This window comes from Barbatula barbatula, assembly GCF_947034865.1.
Source record: "Barbatula barbatula genome assembly, chromosome: 3".
Classification (NCBI taxonomy): Eukaryota; Metazoa; Chordata; class Actinopteri; order Cypriniformes; family Nemacheilidae; genus Barbatula; species Barbatula barbatula.
The window spans coordinates 4,098,096-4,119,602 of record NC_136764.1 but is presented as its reverse complement, the minus strand read 5'-3'; the positions used below and the strand labels follow the sequence as shown (position 1 = coordinate 4,119,602).

Sequence of the window (21,507 nt, the reverse complement as noted above, 5' to 3'; positions counted from 1 at the left end):
ACATGCAGGCTGAAAGTCTTGCCTTGACGTGATAGAGGAGGGGCTGGGCTCGTGACGATCCGGGATCCTGGTTCGGCTCCTCTGTGGTCAGTGGAGGGGCCACTGTCTGCAGTGAGATGTATAGACTGTACAGTTCTGCTTTGCTGTGCCACCTACTGGGGATGACGTTCCCAAGCCTGCGACGGTCCACTTCCCAATGGCTGGGATGGCCGTATATGCTGTAGCATACGACGCTGGCGAGTGAAGTTGTTGCCCGGTTCGGCGAGGCGATGAAGTGCAGAGGCGTTTCGAAGCGCGTTCTGTAGACCGGAGAAGCTGGCATCCTCAGGACTGTAACGCTGAAGAGCGCTTGAATGCGCAGGAGAGCCCTGTGTGATAGAGCTGGAGTTTGCGGTGTCGTTGTCTCTGACATGTTGGATTTAACTGTTGGGATGGTGTAGGTAAGATTTCCGATCTTATTTATTAGAAGGCTCACTTGAGCTGAATGCTGTCAGGAGTACCCCCGGCCTGCGATGGTGGTATGTGGTGAGCAGGGCGGGGCGAGAGGCGTGAGGCACGGTTCTTGCATCTCTAACGAGGAGCTCCGGAAGCATAAGAGAGGAGCAACAACAGGGAAGTGCGAGAGAGGAACAGGCCTGGACTCTGTGTTTTGTTTTATTATGTTTGTGTATGCAGTTGACCGTGAGGGAGCTGCCGGCATTTTACTTGCGTTTTATTGTTTGTTATTTAATTAATTGTTATGTTATGTTCGCCGGTTCCCGCCTCCTTCCTTCCTTTTATGGATCTTTGTTACAGTGTCCATACAGCATCTGCACAGAGGTTGACAAAATGTTTTAAAAAGTTTTCTTATTAACCTCTATTTAAATAATATTAATGAAATATTTGTTTTATGATCTCTGATATTCAAATACAGTATTATTGAGAAAACAATCTGTTTTAATTTATTATTATTCAACATTATTTTAAAACAATTAGTAGGTAATAAGAATTTACTTTCTATTCTATTAATGACAACTCATGTTATTATTAAAATAAATAACAATTTAGTTTTTGTGATATTTTTGTGAGTTCATTTTTTATAGGGGGCGCAATCTAAAATCTTGCCATGTTGAACAAGTCTGTCATGTTTGGTGGCTCCTCCTCCTTCACAGGTAACTGCAGGTGAAAGTGAAACTTACAGCAGGAGCCATTTTACAGCAAAGCCTCGTTCAAGAAAATAAATCACAAACAAGCTAGAAACACAGTAAGTATAAACAGCCTCATGTTTATTCAGTAGATTTAATATCGTCTTGATCTGGACATCACATTAAGTTTATTGGTTGAAGAACTGTCTTGAATATTGTGTTGTTTCTGGAATCAGGAAGTGTGTTTATAAACTCAAAACATTAAAAGTGATGTTTTGAAAACTTAGTTTCTCTGTTAAGAGCAAATGTGAAGCTCAATGTTGTGGACGGACCGATGGGAAAGAAGTGTGTATTTCTGAGATGACACATAACACATCAGTATTTTCTTTACAGGTTTGAGATTAACTCTTTATATTCTGACACTGTGTGTTCATCATGAATCTCTCCAAAGAGACCAAAAGGTGAGAAATGAAAGATTTTAATTAACTTAAATGTGTTATTGTCTATAGTTAGATGTGTTTTGCTCTGACAGATGTAAGAGTTTGTATTGAATAACTTACTTTAGTTTAAATAGTTTCAGTTTAGTTTAATTTATTATTTGTGGTTTTATAATCATTAAAATGTAGAGACATTTTGTAATTGGACATTTTATAGACATTTACTCATTATATTTTTATGAATTATATTAAAATATATTTTTATCATTTATATAAAGTATTATTATTGGGTGAAATATCTCAGTAATACAAGTGCTTTATTGAAAAATGCATAAAACTGAACATGAAGTAAAGTGTTGTAATGTTGTTTTAGTTTGACTGGTGGAGAATCTCCTAAACCCAGCTGTGTGTCCATGAAGAGGGAAGCATCAATGGATGATCCACCTAAATTCAGTTCAGGAGACTGTGATGATCCAGATGTGAGGTGAGAACAGTCTGATGGTTTAGACGAGTAAATCACTTCATCAGTCTTTATTCTCTGATCTGAGTCTGTGCTGTTGATGTTACTGCAGATATTCACTGAACACTTTACTGACAGATACACACATTAATCCATGTGTTCACTGTATGAAACACATATTTCATTTATTGTTACATTACAGAAACACAACAAATGTCTCAATCAAAGGGAAGCACATGGAGTCTGTTTTCCAGGTGAGTGTGTGTGTCTGTGTGTGTGTGTGTCTGTGTGTGTGTGTCTGTCTGTGTGTGTGTGTCTGTGTGTGTGTCTGTGTCTGTGTCTGTGCGTGAGCGCGTGTGCGCGTCTATGTTCCTTCTTCAAATTATGCTTTAAAATAATTTCACCCCAAAATATGTTTCTAAGGCCAAAATCATATCTGTATGTTTAAGGGGCGTTTCATGAGATTCTTTTACTGTCAGTCGTACTGCAGCTTTACACAGATTACTGTTATTATTACTGATGATTCTGAAACATGTTTAGATGTTTAGTTTCAAACTGATTCATTGTAGTAAGAAGTCACGATCATATTGATTTTAAATAGATCTCAGTGTGTTATCAATGCTGATGTGTATTTGATGCTTTGAGAATCATTTGAAGGCAAAATATGAATTAAAGAAAACATGATTTTGTTTCCGTAGTTTTGATGTGTGTTTATAGTGTTTAAATGTGTTATAGGTTTCATGAAATGAGGTTCAAGCTATTTAGACAAAAACTGTGTTCACTAAAATGAGCATTAAAACCTTTTTCTGCCTTCATAAGAAAACAAAATCATGTTTGTTTGAACAATGTTTTCAGGAGCTTGAGCACAAACTCATCTCTCTGATGAAGAAAGAGCTGAAGATCTTCAAGAGTCTACTGAGTCCAGATTACCCATCATGCTCTGAGAGAGAAGAGGAGGATGATGAAGATCAGATCAGAGTCAGAGAGATGTTTCTGAAGATCACACTGAACGTCCTGAGGAAGATGAAGCAGAAAGACCTCGCTGACAAACTACAGACCAGTAAGAGATTCATGAATTTATTCCTGTGGATTATTTGACATTTCATGCATTTAATTTATTTTGTTTACCCATTAAACAACAGAATTGGCCCCTTTGCACATGAAGAAACACAAATCCAGACTAAAAGAGAAATTCCAGAGAATGAATGAAGGAATCTCAAGTCAAGGAAGCTCAACACTTGTGAATGAGATCTACACAGAGCTGTACATCACAGAGGGAGGGAGTAAAGACATCAATAATGAACATGAGGTGAGACAGATTGAGACGGCATCCAGAAGATCAGAGACACAAGAAACACAAATCAAATGTAATGACATCTTTAAAGTCTCACCTGAACTAAACAAACCCATCAGAAGTGTGCTGACTAAAGGAGTCGCTGGAATTGGAAAAACAGTCTCTGTGCAGAAGTTCATTCTGGATTGGGCTGAAGAAAAAACAAATCAAGATCTTCACTTCATATTTCCACTTCCTTTCAGAGAACTGAATCTGATCAAACAGACAAATATCAGTCTGATGGATCTTCTTCATCAGTTCTTCACAGATACAACAGAACTGAGATCGACAGACTTTGATGATTATAAAGTTGTGTTTATCTTTGATGGTCTGGATGAGTGTCGTCTTCCTCTAGATTTCTCAAAGAATCCGAGTTTGTTTGATGTCAGAGAATCAGCGTCAGTGGATGTGCTGCTGACAAACCTCATCAAGGGGAATCTGCTTCCTTCTGCTCAAATCTGGATCACCTCTCGACCAGCAGCAGCCAATCAGATTCCTCCTGAGTGTGTTGATCTGATCACAGATGTACGAGGATTCAATGACCCTCAGAAGGACGAGTATTTCAGGAAGAGAATCAATGATGAGAGTCTGGCCAACAGAATCATCACACACATGAAATCATCCAGAAGTCTGTACATCATGTGTCACATCCCAGTCTTCTGCTGGATTTCAGCCACTGTTCTCCAGAGAATGTTGAGTGAAGCAGAGAGTCCAGCACAGATCCCCAAGACTCTCACTCACATGTTCACACACTTCCTGATGTTTCAGATCAAACTGAAGAGTCAGAAGTATGATGGGAAATGTGAGGTAGATCTTCAGCAGGCTAGAAAGAGTCTTGAGTCTCTGGGAAAACTGGCTTTTCAACAGCTGGAGAAAGGGAACCTGATCTTCTATGAGGAGGATCTGAGAGAGTGTGACATTGATGTCAGAGAAGCGTCAGTGTACTCAGGAGTTTGTACTCAGATCTTCAGAGAGGAGTTTGGACTGAACCTGGGGAAGGTGTTCAGCTTTGTGCATCTGAGCGTTCAGGAGTTTCTCGCTGCTTTATTCAAGTTTCTGTCATTTCTTCAGCAAACATCAGGACTCTTCAGCAGATTGAGATCAAACATGAGTGATTTACTGAAGAGTGAAGTGGACAAGGCCTTACAGAGTGAGAACGGACACCTGGATCTTTACCTCAGATTTCTTCTGGGTCTCTCACTGGAGTCCAGTCAGACAATCTTACGAGATCTGATGACACAGACAGGAAGAAGCTCTGACAGTAAACAGGAAATAGTCGAGTACATTAAGATGAAGATCAGAGAGAATCTCTCTCCAGAGAAATCCATCAATCTGTTTCACTGTCTGAATGAACTCAATGATCATTCTCTAGTGCAGGAAGTACAAACATATGTGAACAGAGGAGATGAGTCTAGTCTTACTGGAGTCCGTCTCTCTCCTGCTCAGTGGTCGGCTCTGGTGTTTGTGTTACTGAACTCAGAAGAGAAGCTGGATGAGTTTAATCTGAGGAAATATGATCGATCAGATGAAGGTCTTCTGAGGCTTCTGCCAGTGATCAAAGCATCCAGAACAGCTGAGTGAGTCATTTACCTGCAGTTTCACCTGAACATCTAACAGTCCACATTACTGTAGTTAATGTCCTACAGAGACACAATAAAACATGATGGAATTGTTCACTGCATCTATAGAGTGAGAGCTGCTCTCTTGTGGCTTTTTTCTGATTTTCATTTATTAGTTTTTTATTTATAATCGTCTGTCAGGGTTCAGTTCTTGCAGTGATTCTCTATCAGGTGCAGATGTTGCTTCAGCTCTTGTGCAGATGATTCTCATTGTTCAAACATTATCTCTTGATGTGTTTATATCTTCACTGTTATCTTGTTATTTCTCTTTCAGTCTGAGTCGCTGTTATCTGACAGAGAAAAGTTGTTCATCACTGGCGTCAGTTCTCACATCAAACTCCTCAAGTCTGACAGAACTGAACCTGAGTCTCAATAATCTGAAGGATTCAGGAGTGAAGCTGCTCTCTGATGGACTGAAGAACACAAACTGTAAACTGAAGACACTAAAGTAAGAAAATCCTTAAAGCAATAACGTGTGTGTTTGTAAAATCAGTCGAGGTCCTAATAATTTAGTTTATAAACTCACTATTTTTAATAATCACAAGAGACTTTCAAGTTTTTTTTGCTCTTTCACTCTTGTTGTGTAAATGTGGTGTGGCAGCACTATTTGTAAAATGTTTTCTCTGGGATAAACTCGATCTGCTTGTATTAATCTCATGTGTAAATCCCTTTGGATAAAAGTTTTAATAATAAATTGAAATGTAATATATGGAAAGTTGCTCTCCATTTTCATGAAGTTAAACATTACACTGTTTAGTTGTAGACACACATTCATGTTTTGCTGAGGTTGTCATGATTCCGCTATCATGTCATGTTTATTCTTGGTCTTGCAGTGGAGTCATGGCATAGCCTTAGGTTATGTGTGAGAAAGATATGGCTTTGTTATGAAATGTAGACTTGCCATGTTCTTTCTCGTGTCTCGTCAGTGTTTCCCGCCATCTCGTTTCCTCGTTAACCTTCCCTGAGTGTCTCATTACCTTCACCTGCCCCTTGTTAATTATCCTGTGTTTGTTCCCCTATAAAACATCCTCGTGTTCATTGTCCTGTGTTCGTTCATTGTATACTGTACCCTGTATTTTGTACCTTGTCCGTGTATGCTGTTCCCAGTCGATAGTTCTTGTACATTGTATTTTGAGTGAGTCTAGTCTTGTCCTTAGTGTTTTTCCTAGTTTAGTTAGTCCATGTCCTGATTATTATTTACCTATTATTTATCTTGTTTTACCCCCTTGTGGGTTTTTGTTTTGTGTTTATTTTTATATTAAATTCCCTGTTAACCCCGTCATCCCTGCGTCTGCCTGCAATTTGGTTCTCTCCCTACACCACGACTCTGACAGAATGAACGAGCCAGAACTGAACCCAGTAGGCAGCATTATGGACAATGCAGTGTCCCGACGGTCTCTCCAAGCTCGCCTGCTGTTTGGGTTCCGTCAGGGAGGGTATGGGACCCAGGAGTTCGCCAAGGCATTCTCTTCGGTGGCGTGGGAGACAGAGTTTGGTGACGCAGAATTAAAGGTCATCTTTGATGGCTGCCTCACCAACCGCCTCCGGCCATCGGAGAGGAAGTTGCTTGAGCCCCTGGGGTTTGATGACATGGTCAGGTATGTGATCAACCGGGACGATGTCAGAGTTCCGGTCGTGGCATCTGTTCCGTTGGCTAGCGTCCCGGAGGATTGCATCCTGACTGAGTCCGCCCTGGGGGGCTCGGCGCCTTCCGGCTCGAGCTCCGGGGTTCCTGCTTCTTCTGGCGGCATCCGCGGCGGGTGGGGGAGGAGAGATTCAGGGACGGGTCTGCAAGCCCCTCCGACGCTGATCTTGCCCCTTGTTCTGCTGCGCTGGGGAATGCGTCCCCCTGTGCAGGGGGTTGTGTTGTTCGGGTTGGGGCTGTGTGCCTCTCCTCACCCTCTGCACCCTTCGAGTCCAGCCCGAAGCTCCAGCCGGAGAATAACACCGGGACTCAGCCCAAATATTTTTTGGGGGCCCGATCGTCTAGCGGGCCTCCTGATGTCCCAAGTCCGGTGGTCCCAAGTCCGGTGGTCCCAAGTCCGGTGGTCCCAAGTCCGGTGGTCCCAAGTCCGGTGGTCCCAAGTCCGGTGGTCCCAAGTCCGGTGGTCCCAAGTCCGGTGGTCCCAAGTCCGGTGGTCCCAAGTCCGGTGGTCCCAAGTCCGGTGGTCCCAAGTCCGGTGGTCCCAAGTCCGGTGGTCCCGCCTGCACCCACTCCAGTTTCAAGTCCTGCCCAGGCGTCCACTCCAGTTTCAAGTCCTGCCCAGGCGTCCACTCCAGTTTCAAGTCCTGCCCAGGCGTCCACTCCAGTTTCAAGTCCTGCCCAGGCGTCCACTCCAGTTTCAAGTCCTGCCCAGGCGTCCACTCCAGTTTCAAGTCCTGCCCAGGCGTCCACTCCAGTTTCAAGTCCTGCCCAGGCGTCCACTCCAGTTTCAAGTCCTGCCCAGGCGTCCACGCAAGTGCCAAGTCCTGCCCAGGCGTCCACGCAAGTGCCAAGTCCTGCCCAGGCGTCCACGCAAGTGCCAAGTCCTGCCCAGGCGTCCACTCCAGTTTCAAGTCCTGCCCAGGCGTCCACTCCAGTTTCAAGTCCTGCCCAGGCGTCCACTCCAGTTTCAAGTCCTGCCCAGGCGTCCACGCAAGTGCCAAGTCCTGCCCAGGCGTCCACGCAAGTGCCAAGTCCTGCCCAGGCGTCCACGCAAGTGCCAAGTCCTGCCCAGGCGTCCACGCAAGTGCCAAGTCCTGCCCAGGCGTCCACGCAAGTGCCAAGTCCTGCCCAGGCGTCCACGCAAGTGCCCAGGCGTCCACGCAAGTGCCAAGTCCTGCCCAGGCGTCCACGCAAGTGCCAAGTCCTGCCCAGGCGTCCACGCAAGTGCCAAGTCCTGCCCAGGCGTCCACGCAAGTGCCAAGTCCTGCCCAGGCGTCCACGCAAGTGCCAAGTCCTGCCCAGGCGTCCACGCAAGTGCCAAGTCCTGCCCAGGCGTCCACGCAAGTGCCAAGTCCTGCCCAGGCGTCCACGCAAGTGCCAAGTCCTGCCCAGGCGTCCACGCAAGTGCCAAGTCCTGCCCAGGCGTCCACGCAAGTGCCAAGTCCTGCCAAGGCGTCCACGCAAGTGCCAAGTCCTGCCCAGGCGTCCACGCAAGTACAAAGTCCTGCCCAGGCGTCCACGCAAGTGCCAAGTCCTGCCCCCAGTCCTGCCCAGCCGGTGCCAAGTCCTGCCCCCAGTCCTGCCCAGCCGGCGCCAAGTCCTGCCCCCAGTCCTGCCCAGCCGGCGCCAAGTCCTGCCCCCAGTCCTGCCCAGCCGGCGCCAAGTCCTGCACCCAGTCCTGCCCAGCCGGCGCCAAGTCCTGCACCCAGTCCTGCCCAGCCGGCGCCAAGTCCTGCACCCAGTCCTGCCCAGCCGGCGCCAAGTCCTGCACCCAGTCCTGCCCAGCCGGCGCCAAGTCCTGGACCCAGTCCTGCCCAGCCGGCGCCAAGTCCTGGACCCAGTCCTGCCCAGCCGGCGCCAAGTCCTGCACCCAGTCCTGCCCAGCCGGCGCCAAGTCCTGCACCCAGTCCTGCCCAGCCGGCGCCAAGTCCTGCACCCAGTCCTGCCCAGCCGGCGCCAAGTCCTGGACCCAGTCCTGCCCAGCCGGCGCCAAGTCCTGGACCCAGTCCTGCCCAGCCGGCGCCAAGTCCTGGACCCAGTCCTGCCCAGCCGGCGCCAAGTCCTGGACCCAGTCCTGCCCAGCCGGCGCCAAGTCCTGCACCCAGTCCTGCCCAGCCGGCGCCAAGTCCTGCACCCAGTCCTGCCCAGCCGGCACCAAGTCCTGCACCCAGTCCTGCCCAGCCGGCGCCAAGTCCTGGACCCAGTCCTGCCCAGCCGGCGCCAAGTCCTGCACCCAGTCCTGCCCAGCCGGCGCCAAGTCCTGCACCCAGTCCTGCCCAGCCGGCGCCAAGTCCTGCACCCAGTCCTGCCCAGCCGGCGCCAAGTCCTGGACCCAGTCCTGCCCAGCCGGCGCCAAGTCCTGGACCCAGTCCTGCCCAGCCGGCGCCAAGTCCTGGACCCAGTCCTGCCCAGCCGGCGCCAAGTCCTGGACCCAGTCCTGCCCAGCCGGCGCCAAGTCCTGCACCCAGTCCTGCCCAGCCGGCGCCAAGTCCTGCACCCAGTCCTGCCCAGCCGGCGCCAAGTCCTGCACCCAGTCCTGCCCAGCCGGCGCCAAGTCCTGCACCCAGTCCTGCCCAGCCGGCGCCAAGTCCTGCACCCAGTCCTGCCCAGCCGGCGCCAAGTCCTGCACCCAGTCCTGCCCAGCCGGCCTTCCAGCCGGCGCCAAGTCCTGCACCCAGTCCTGCCCAGCCGGCCTTCCAGCCGGCGCCAAGTCCTGCACCCAGTCCTGCCCAGCCGGCCTTCCAGCCGGCGCCAAGTCCTGCACCCAGTCCTGCCCTGCCGGCCTTCCAGCCGGCGCCAAGTCCTGCACCCAGTCCTGCCCTGCCGGCCTTCCAGCCGGCGCCAAGTCCTGCACCCAGTCCTGCCCTGCCGGCCTTCCAGCCGGCGCCAGGTCCTGCACCCAGTCCTGCCCTGCCGGCCTTCCAGCCGGCGCCAAGACCTGCACCCTGTCCTGCCCTGCCGGCCTTCCAGCCGGCGCCAAGTCCTGCACCCAGTCCTGCCCTGCCGGCCTTCCAGCCGGCGTCAAATCCTGCCCAGCCGGGGACTTCGCGCTCTCGAGCGCCGCTCCCCAGGGTGTCCCTTAAGTCCCCTGGGACTCCGCACTTCCGACCGCCAGGGACAAGGACTGTTCCCCCATGTCCCACACCCTTTGGACTTCCTCCCATGGACTCTTTTGTTCCCCCCATGAACTCTGTTGTTCCCCCTCCCCCCCTCCCTTGTTTGTTATTTTTATTATGTCACCCCAACCCCTTTGTAATTTATGCTTGTCTGCCCTTAATCTTGTTTTCCATGTTTTGCCTTGTTTTGTCGTTGTCCCAGTCTGCCCTGTCTTGTCAGTCTACCCCTTGATGAACACCTGGAGGTCTTGTCTTGTCCTTAGTGTTTTTTCCTAGTTTAGTTAGTCCATGTCCTGATTATTATTTACCTTGTCTTGTTTTACCCCCTTGTGGATTTTTGTTTTGTGTTTATTTTTATATTAAATTCCCTGTTAACCCCGTCATCCCTGCGTCTGCCTGCAATTGGGTTCTCTCCCTACACCACGACTCTGACAGAGGTTTTCTGTCACTCATGCTAGAAGTTAAGCTTTCATTGAAAATACATGAGATCAAATTATTTTGAGGATAAATGTATTAAAACATTTTAACTCACTGTTATCTTGTTATTTCTCTCTCAGTCTGAGGGGCTGTGATCTGACAGAGAAAAGTTGTTCATCACTGGCCTCAGTTCTCAGATCAAACTCCTCAAGTCTGACAGAACTGAACCTGAGTCACAATAAACTGAAGGATTCAGGAGTGAAGCTGCTCTCTGATGGACTGAAGAATACAAACTGTAAACTGAAGACATTACAGTAAGAAAATCCTTGAAGCAATAAAGTTAAACATGTGTATGTATTATGTAAATGAAGGTCTTCATAAGTTTATCAGAATCACCTTTATATGTAAGAGACTCAACAGTGACTGTCAGTCAATGACTCTGTTGATTCAGATTCATACAGAAAAATTTAATAACTAACTTCAATGTATTAAACTATTCATGATATTATTATATTATGATAGTGATTTACAATCATATAATTTATTACTTGAATCTTGTAAAAAGGGACATAATTTGATACATTGATGAATAATAATTGAATAATAAATGAAATAATGAAAATATAATTAACTATAATTAACTATATTAAATAATTGTACTATTAATTATTGTCTAAATGTTATTGTCATTATTTCATTTATTTTCTTCTCTCTTCAGTCTGTATAACTGCAGTATTGGATCTGAAGGTTGTGTTGCTCTGACTTCAGCTCTGAGATCAAACCCCTCACATCTGACACAACTGGATCTGAGATATAATAATCCAGAAGATTCAGGAGTGAAGCTGCTCTCTGATCTACTGAAGGATCCTCAATGTAAACTACAGAAACTACTGTGAGTTACTGATCAAATGATCATTTAGTTATAAATGATTTTGTTTAATACAAGTGACTGTCGAGTATTTTTGCTGTTTCACTCTTGTTCTTGTGTAAATTTGATGTAGTCACTTTACTTGCATTATGTTTTCTCTTGGATAAACTCGTTCTTCTTGTATTAATCTCATGTGTAAGTCCCTCTGGATAAAAATCAGTTCCCAATTAATAAATGTAATTGTATTATACAGAAGATTTCTCTACATTTACAAGAAGTTAACATGACATACTGTTCTTGTGTTTCTGGACACACACATCATGTTTTACTGAAGTTCACTGTCACTCATAGAAGTTGTCAAGCTTTCATTGAAATGAGATCAACTTGTTTTGATGATAAATTCTTTACTAAAGTTTTAACACACTGTTATCTTGTTATTTCTCTTTCAGTCTGAGTGGCTGTAATCTGCCAGAGAAAAGTTGTTCATCACTGGCGTCAGTTCTCAGATCAAACTCCTCAAGTCTGACAGAACTGAACCTGAGTCTCAATAATCTGAAGGATTCAGGAGTGAAGCTGCTCTCTGATGGACTGAAGAATACAAACTGTAAACTGAAGACATTAAAGTAAGAAAATCCTTAAAGCAATAAAGTTAAACATGTGTATGTATTATGTAAATGAAGGTCTTCATAAGTTTATCAGAATCATCTTTATATGTAAGAGACTCAACAGTGACTGTCAGTCAATGACTCTCTGTTGATTCAGATTCATACAGAATTATCACCAAACTGAGATCATTTTAATAACTAACTTCAATATATTAAACTATTCATGATATTATTGTAAAATGACAGTGATTTACAATCATTTAATTTATTACTTGTATCTTGTAAAAAGGGACATAATTTGATACATTGATGAATAATAATTTAATAATAAATGAAATAATGAAAATATAATTAACTATAATTAACTATATTAAACAATTTTACTCCTGATTATTGTCTAAATGTTATTGTCATTATTTCATTTATTTTCTTCTCTCTTCAGTCTGTCTCACTGCAGTATTGGATCTGAAGGTTTTGTTGCTCTGACTTCAGCTCTGAGATCAAACCCCTCACATCTAACACAACTGGATCTGAGCTGGAATAATCCAGAAGATTCAGGAGTGAAGCTGCTCTCTGATCTACTGAAGGATCCACACTGTCAACTACAGAAACTACTGTGAGTTACTGATCAAATTATCATTTAGTTATAAACTATTTTGTTTAATTCAAGTGACTGTCGAGTATTTTTGCTGTTTCACTCTTGTTCTTGTGTAAATTTGATGTAGTCACTTTACTTGTATTATGTTTTCTCTTGGATAAACTCATTATTCTATTAATCTCATGTGTAAGTCTCTCTGGATAAAAATCAGTTCCCAATTAATAAATGTAATTGTATTATACAGAAAGTTGCTCTACATTTACAAGAAGTTAACATGACATACTGTTCTTGTGTTTCTGGACACACACATCATGTTTTACTGAAGTTCACTGTCACTTATAGAAGTTTTCAAGCTTTCATTGAAATGAGATCAACTTGTTTTGATGATAAATTCTTTACTAAAGTTTTAACACACTGTTATCTTGTTATTTCTCTCTCAGTCTGAGTCGCTGTGATCTGACAGAGAAAAGTTGTTCATCACTGGCGTCAGTTCTCAGATCAAACTCCTCAAGTCTGACAGAACTGAACCTGAGTCTCAATAATCTGAAGGATTCAGGAGTGAAGCTGCTCTCTGATGGACTGAAGAATACAAACTGTAAACTGAAGACATTACAGTAAGAAAATCCTTAAAGCAATAAAGTTAAACATGTGTATGTATTATGTAAATGGAGGTCTTCATAAGTTTATCAGAATCATCTTTATATGTAAGAGACTCAACAGTGACTGTCAGTCAATGACTCTCTGTTGATTCAGATTCATACAGAATTATCACCAAACTGAGATCATTTTAATAACTAACTTGAACATTCATTCATTCATTCATTTTCTACCGCTCATCCGGGGCCGGGTCGGGGGGGCAGCAGTCTAAGCAGAGATGCCTAGACATCCCTCACCCTAGACACTTCCTCCAGCTCTTCCGGGGGGACACCGAGGCGTTCCCAGGCCAGCCGGGAGACATAGTCCCACCAGCGTGTCCTAGGTCTTCCCCGGGGTCTCCTCCCGGTCGGACGGGCCCAGAGCACCTTCCGGGGAAGGCGTCCAGTAGGCATCCGTAACAGATGCCCAAGCCACCTCAGCTGACCCCTCTCGATGTGGAGGAGCAGCCGCTCTACTCTGAGCTCCTCCCGGGTGACCGAGCTTCTCACCCTATCTCTAAGGGATCGCCCAGCCACCCTGCGGAGGAAGCTCATTTCAGCCGCCTGTATCCGGGATCTTGTCCTTTCGGTCATGACCCAAAGCTCATAACCATAGGTGAGAGTAGGAACGTAGATTGACCGGTAAATTGAGAGCTTCGCCTTGCGGCTCAGCTCTTTCTTCACCACGACGGACCGGTACATCGACCGCATTACTGCAGAAGCTGCACCGATCCGTCTGTCAATCTCCCGTTCCATCCTTCCCTCACTCGTGAACAAGACCCCGAGATACTTAAACTCCTCCACTTGAGGCAGGAACTCTCCACCAACCTGAAGTGGGCAAGCCACCCTTTTCCGACTGAGGACCATGGCCTCGGATTTGGAGGTACTGATTTTCATTCCAGCCGCTTCACACTCTGCTGTAAACCGTCCCAGTGCATGCTGAAGGTCCTGGTTTGAAGGGGCCAACACGACAACATCATCCGCAAATAGCAGAGACGAGATCGTGTCGTCCCCAAACCTGACACCCTCTGCCCCTGGCTGCGCCTAGAAATTCTGTCCATAAAAATTACTTACAGAACCGGTGACAAAGGGCGGCCCTGCCGGAGTCCGACATGCACTGGGAACAAGTCCGACTTATGCGAACCAAGCTCCTGCTTCGGCCCTACAGGGACCTGACAGCCCTTAGTAAAGGACCACAGACCCCATACTCCCGAAGCACCCTCCACAGGATGCCACGAGGGACACAGTCGGATGCCTTCTCCAAATCCACAAAACACATGTGGATTGGTTGAGCAAACTCCCATGAACCCTCCAGCACCCTGTAGAGGGTGTAGAGCATGTCCAGCGTTCCAAGACCTGGACGAAAACCACACTGTTCCTCCTGAATCCGAGGTTCTACTATCGGCCGTATTCTCCTCTCCAGTACCCTGGCATAGACTTTCCCGGGAAGGCTGAGAAGTGTGATCCCCCTGTAGTTGGAACACACCCTCCGGTCCCCCTTCTTAAAAAGAGGGACCACCACCCCGGTCTGCCATCCCAGAGGCACTGTCCCCGACCGCCACACGATGCTGCAGAGGCGTGTCAGCCAAGACAGCCCCACAACATCCAGAGACTTGAGGTACTCAGGGCGAATCTCATCCACCCCCGGTGCCTTGCCACTGAGGAGTTTCTTGACTACCTCAGTGACTTCGGCCTGGGTGATGGACGAGTCCACCTCTGAGCCTTCAGCCTCTGCTTCCTCAATGGAGGACGTGACGGTGGGATTGAGGAGATCCTCGAAGTACTCCTTCCACCGTCCGACGACATCCCCAGTTGAGGTCAACAGCCTCCCACCTCCACTGTAAACAGCGTTGGTAGGGCACTGTTTCCCTCTCCTGAGGCGCCGGACGGTTTGCCAGAATCTCTTCGAGGCCAGTCGATAGTGCTTCTCCATGGCCTCACCAAACTCCTCCCAGGCCCGAGTTTTGCCTCCACAACCACCCGGGCAGCAGTCCGCTTGGCCTGCCTGTACCTGTCAGCTGCCTCAGGAGTCCCACAAGCCAACCAGGCCTGATAAGACTCCTTCTTCAGCTTGACGGTTTCCCTTACTTCCGGTGTCCACCACCGGGTTCGGGGATTCCCGCCTCGACAGGCAACGGAGACCTTATGGCCACAGCTCCGAGTGGCCGCTTCGACAATGGAGGCGGAGAACATGGTCCACTCGGACTCAATGTCTCCAGCCTCCCTCGGGATCTGGTTGAAGCTCTGCCGGAGGTGGGAGTTAAAGATCTCTCTGACAGGAGACTCGGCCAGGCGTTCCCAGTAGACCCTTACAGTACGTTTGGGTTTGCCGAGTCTGTCCAGCTTCCTCTCCTGCCATCGGATCCAACTCACCACCAGGTGGTGATCAGTTGACAGCTCCGCCCCTCTCTTAACCCGAGTGTCCAAAACATATGGTCGCAGGTCAGATGAAACGACCACAAAGTCGATCATTGACCTGCGGCCTAGGGTGTCCTGGTGCCACGTGCACTGATGGACACCCTTATGCTTGAACATGGTGTTCGTTATAGACAAACTGTGACTAGCACAGAAGTCCAATAACTGAACACCGCTCGGGTTCAGATCAGGGGGGCCTTTCCTCCCAATCACGCCCCTCCAGGTGTCGTTGCGATATGGGCATTGAAGTCCCCCAGTAGGACGACGGAGTCCCCAGTCGGAGTACTTTCCAGCACCCCTCCCAGAGACTCCAAGAAGGTCGGGTACTCTGCACTGCCGTTCGGCCCGTAGGCACAAACAACGACCCTCTCGTTCACCGGGGTAAACTCCAACACATGGCTGGAGAGCTGGGGGGCTATAAGCAGACCCACACCAGCCCGCCGCCTCTCCCCATGGACAACTCCAGAGTGATGAAGTGTCCATCCTCTCTCCAGGAGTGTGGTTCCAGAGCCCAAGCCATGCGTAGAGGTGATCCCGACTATCTCTAGTCGGAACCTCTCAACCTCACGCACCATCTCAGGCTCCTTCCCCGCCAGCGAGGTGACGTTCCACGTCCCTAGAGCTAGCTTCCGTGCTTAGGGATCGGGCTGTCGAGGCACTCTCCTCCGACTGCCGCCCGATCCACTACGCACCGACCCCCTATGGTCCCTCCCGCACGTGGTGAGCCCACGGGAAGGCGGCCCCAAGTCGCTCCTTCGGGCTGAGCCCGGCCGGACCCCGTGGGGAAAGGCCCGGCCACCAGGCGCTCGCATACGAGCACCGACCCCGGGCCTGGCTCCAGGGTGGTGCCCCGGTTGCGCCATACCGGGCGACGTCACGGTCCTTAAGTTCTTTATCATCATATGGGGTTTTTGAACCACTCTTAGTCTGACTCGTCGCCTAGGACCTGTTTGCCTTGGGAGACCCTACCAGGGGCATATAGCCCCCGACAACATAGCTCCTAGGGTCACTCGGTTACTCAAACCCCTCCACCGCGTTAACTTGAACATATTAAACTATTCATGATATTATTGTGATTTACAATCATTTTCTTTATTACTTGAATCTTGTAAAAAGAGACATAATTTGATACAATGATAATTAATTGAATATATTAAATAATTAAATATATGAAATAAAGTTTAATTAACTATATGAAATAATTTTACTCCTGATTATTGTCTAAATGTTATTGTCATTATCTCATTTATTTTTCTTCTCTCTTCAGTCTGTCTGGTTGCAGTATTGGATCTGAAGGTTTTGTTGCTCTGACTTCAGCTCTGAGATCAAACCCCTCACATCTGACACAACTGGATCTGAGCAGAAATAATCCAGAAGATTCAGGAGTGAAGCTGCTCTCTGATCTACTGAAGGATCCACACTGTCAACTACAGACACTAGAGTGAGTTATTTATTATAAACTATTTCCACACTGTAGGGTTTGGCTCAAATTAGTTGACATGAATGCTCTTGCACGACATTTAAAGCTTGATGACACTTTCATGACACTTTCAGTGGACTTGTTGTAAATGCAAGTGAAGGTTGGTCTGTACACTCGCTTCAGATCTGAAGTAACGTAAAGCTGCTGTAGAGATCCACCTGCTGCTCTTTTACTACCAGCGACCTCACGCTTTAAAGTAGTTTTATTTTAGTTGTTGTTGCTCTCGAGCAATAGATGAGAAACAGTTCATTTGGTTTTAGTTGCTATTATGTTAAGAGGCTGTTTTGCAGGAGTCCCGTCATTCTCCCGCAGCCGCACACGAGTGTCTTTCTGCCCACACCCATCAAATCTTGTTGCAAAACATTTCAGAGCTCTAATTTTATTATATTCGACACGACTTTTATCACAGTATAGTCGTCCGCATAAAAAAAAGGTTGTTCAACCGCTAACACACTGTAAAATATTACAGGTTGAGAAATCTATAATATTAAACACAACAAACTGTAGGACAAACTTTTAAGTTTACTCAAATGTGGGACGAGAGGTTTGCATAACTCCGTTTTCTCAGTGAAGTCACACATTTATTTCAACACACACACGATGTTAAATGAATTCAACTTTCAAATGAATCTGAGTGGCTTACATGTCTGAGTTACTCAACTATGAAAATAAAGTCCACCCAACCTTACTTTCTTCTGCAAAACACTGAAAACTGTTGTTAGCCATAAACTTCCATTGTATGTTCCAATGACAAGACAATGGGGACAAATGTTCTATTAAAATATCTTTTGTGAGAAGAAAGTCAGACAGGTTTGGAATGACACAAGGTGTAAATTATTTTTTTTGGGGACCAGTTGTTATAAACCTGAATACAATTCTTCGTTGTGCTGAACACAAATAAACACGAGAGTTTGTAACTCAGCCGTTGTGGGTCACTATTGACTCCCATAGTAGTCTTTTCATTTTTGGGTGAACTGTTCCTTTAAGTATCCAGTCAACAAAATCATCTTTATTAGAGACATTTTAGGACTAGTTTTATTCAGTATAAACAAAAAATACCTATTTGTTGCGAGACATTTTAAGTTTGTCACAAAATGGCTTGGACAGAACCCAGATGCAGGCAAACGAATGGTTAAATCTAGAAACTTTATTTAAACAAAAACCCACGAGGGGGAAAACAGGACAAAACACTAATAAACAAACACTTCCCACGAGGGGGACAAGGAAACAAAGTCCTTTTGAAAAACAAAATTAATAAATCCGTAAACTTTTAGCAGGGAAGCAGTGTAATCCACGATCACAAACAAATCAAGACAATCCTAAACAGCAAATAGAAGACAATCCTAAACAGCAAATAGAAGACAATCCTAATCCTAAACAGCAAATAGAAGACAATCCTAATCCTAAACAGCAAATAGAAGACAATCCTAATCCTAAACAGCAAATAGAAGACAATCCTAATCCTAAACAGCAAATAGAAGACAATCCTAATCCTAAACAGCAAATAGAAGACAATCCTAATCCTAAACAGCAAATAGAAGACAATCCTAATCCTAAACAGCAAATAGAAGACAATCCTAATCCTAAACAGCAAATAGAAGACAATCCTAATCCTAAACAGCAAATAGAAGACAATCCTAATCCTAAACAGCAAATAGAAGACAATCCTAAACAGCAAATAGAAGACAATGACCCGACGCTGAACAGAAGGAAACTGGGGTTATATAAAGGGAGACACTAACGAGGAGTAATTACATGGGGAGAGTGGCGACATGTGATGGGAATGAAACCCTAACAAGAGTGAAACACAGAACAGGTGATGGGAATGAAACCCTAATGATAATATACGAAAGACAGGAGGACGGGGCTGAGAGACATCACAGGAAGACATGTGGCGCCAAGCAACAGCAAAACCCACGTGTCTCCACACATAACAAAACAAAAACCCGAAAAGACGTGGCAATGTCCTGACTCTGCCCAGTGAGTTAGAAAACTCGAGACTGGAAGGACAGAGTCCTGACAAAGTTGATTTATTTACAGTGGACAAGTGACAGAAATGTTTTGTACTCACACTTGTGTTAATGTTGGTGTGGTTGCACTTCTTGTATTGTGTTCTCTCTCTCAGATTAATTTAATATGATTTGTAAGTATAAAGTCATTGTGACATGATGTTGATAATGACTGAGATGAGTGAATATTAATATCATATCTGATGTTTCTCAATGTTTTACAGTATTAAGCCTCGACTGTAACAATCACATGAAGAGTGAAAGGATTCCCTTCATTCAGTAAAGATCATCTGAGCCTTTTTCTCTCTGAAGACTGTGACATCACCGCTGACGGCTGTGAAGCGCTAAAAAGTGTCTTATTTATCATTATTTCCATTTGTATAACATTCTGATCTCATATTCTGTATTATCCTGTATCTCTGAGCTCCTGAAGTCTGGCGTGTGTCTAGTCACAATACATTATTACATGGTCAATGGACACCTACATTTACTGCTTTAAAGTTAATTTAATAAAGAATGAACTTAAAATAAAATACTTATAATAAAATAATAGTTTTAGGCATCAGACAAATTGATGCTTAAATGATCGTTGACATAAAACAATATAATGACTTTTACTTCAATATAATGTGAAGGAGTGTAAGTGATGATGAATATTGATGTGTTTCACACCTGGAGAGATAAACACCAAACACCATAATGGACATCAAGGTGAAATATTCTGAAGCAACTAGAACAAAGAATGTGATCAAACTTCATATGTTTTATTGGTCATTTCTTTATCAAATGGTTCAGACTATGATCAACATGAGCTCACAGTTACACATCATATGTCTGTCATTTGTTCTGTCTTTAACATGAACTGATTTAATAAGCTCAGAGATTCAGTGATGCAGAAACTTTCCTGAAAGAAAACTGTAAATAATTGTTAACATATAATGTGCAAAGTATTGATTGTGAATATGAATACTTACAATGCCCACGTACTTGCATGCCTATTTCATCATTACACAATATTTCTTTAAAACTGAGTTTTAGTCTTTATATTGTGAAGAGATTTCAGAAATATATTTACGTATAGAGATGTCTGAGAGCGCACCCTTCATATTTTCTTTATTTTACAAATACAAGTTTTGTTGTAATTGTACACAAATAAAAGTATAAACCGTTTACACTTTCAAATGATGCCTTACACATATATGTTTCCATATCCGGTCAGATGTGGTCTCCAGTGTTTCTTCTTCTAGTTAAGGGAGATTTTTTAACTTTTTTAAGAAAGACACCGTCTATCCACCATTTTCCAAATGTGTGAAATTCCCCTTTATGCCTTGCGAATGCGCGTTGGGCTGATGCTTACACTTGATCTCGATCCCATTAGTTAGGCATTACTTGAAAGCTTTTAAATGAGTGTTATAATACTTTTATGTCATTTAAAACAGCATAATGTCAAAGCAGTGTTTAATTTATTTCACAGGGTCCGCTCGCGCATGAGTCTTGAACCTTGACCCTTCTCACAATGAGAAGCTGAACAGGGATGATGACATTAAACTCCACATTTGATATCGTCTCATGTAGACGCCGAAGAGCTTTACATTGTTTAAACACATTGACATTGGACAAATTCTTTGCCATCAACGGTTCACATTTCTAAAGTGGATGTTGCCGAGTCCAGTGTTCTTAACTGGAGAGTCATAATCTAACAGGAAGATTTTGATTCCCACACCAGATATAAATAAACCTGATCACATCATGTTGGATTTGTTTTATACAATACTTCAGTATTGGAGACACGTGGATGCTTTAGTGTCATGAACGTGGGGTGAGACACGGAGAGAGGACCCAGGTGCAGACAGCAGGTAACAAGGGGTTAACATATATTTAATAAATAATAAAACATAGACCCACGTGGGGGTAACATAACAAAACATGGATACATAACATGACAGGACTAAGACTAACTACACTTAAACAAGACTAAAATAAACTTTAAACATTAACTACACATGACTAAACTAGACTGACAAGAACTCACCACACAACCACAATGAACCAGCACAAGACAGAAGACACAAGGGCATTGAATAAGGGAATAATCCAGATAGGGACAGGTGCGGGGCATGAACTAATTAACAAGCAATAACGAGGAAACGACAGGAAGAAAGTCCAAAGGGGCCATAAATACCTCTCTCCGCACAAAACATGAGATTCTGTCATGATCCTGCCACTAAACCAAGAGAAACAAGACATGATGCAGCAGAATCATGACACTTTAGTGTGACTGGTTCTGATGTGTCATGTAGCGATACAGCTGCTGTGTTGTTAAACGGCATTTATAGAGTGTGGCGAGTCACCCCTGGCGCAATCAGCGTCGCCATGGGAACAGACGGAGAGAATGAGGCACAGCTGTCGGTCGTCAAGGAATCATCAGAGCCGGCATAAAAGCCTGCTTCACAGGAAGCACAGGGAGCTACGACTCAATGGTAAGAGTGTATCTAACTGTTGTCTCTCCTGTACCTTTTGCCAGGCTCGGACTATTGACGGCCAACAGCAGCCAAGGATTCGAGAACCCACGCACCCAGCCACTGCGCTACGGACACGAGGGAATTCACGGCCACAAGGGAAATCAGGGATACACGGGACTACACAGGCTCCAGGGATATCACGGACACGGGACTACGCCAGGAACGCGGCTCACCACCCCACCTCACGGCACGGGATATCGGAGACGGGCATTTGTGTGTTTTCT

The 21,507-nt window shown here is 45.4% G+C and overlaps 2 protein-coding genes across 2 annotated transcripts in view; both read left to right on the top strand.

Annotated features, from left to right (window-relative positions):
* LOC306891788 (uncharacterized protein) overlaps positions 1-21,507 on the top strand; it is a 213,279-nt gene that overhangs the window by 176,005 nt on the left and 15,767 nt on the right. The window lies entirely within an intron of this gene.
* On the top strand, positions 1,158-19,941 carry LOC306891756 (NLR family CARD domain-containing protein 3-like). Its single transcript, XM_079452267.1, has 14 exons — positions 1,158-1,243; positions 1,518-1,585; positions 1,935-2,045; positions 2,224-2,275; positions 2,877-3,081; positions 3,164-4,931; positions 5,248-5,421; positions 10,292-10,465; positions 10,870-11,043; positions 11,469-11,642; positions 12,067-12,240; positions 12,663-12,836; positions 16,540-16,713; positions 18,986-19,941. Exons 2-14 carry the CDS (start codon positions 1,560-1,562, stop codon positions 19,002-19,004), a joined length of 3,399 nt encoding a protein of 1,132 aa, XP_079308393.1. The 5' UTR covers positions 1,158-1,243; positions 1,518-1,559; the 3' UTR covers positions 19,005-19,941.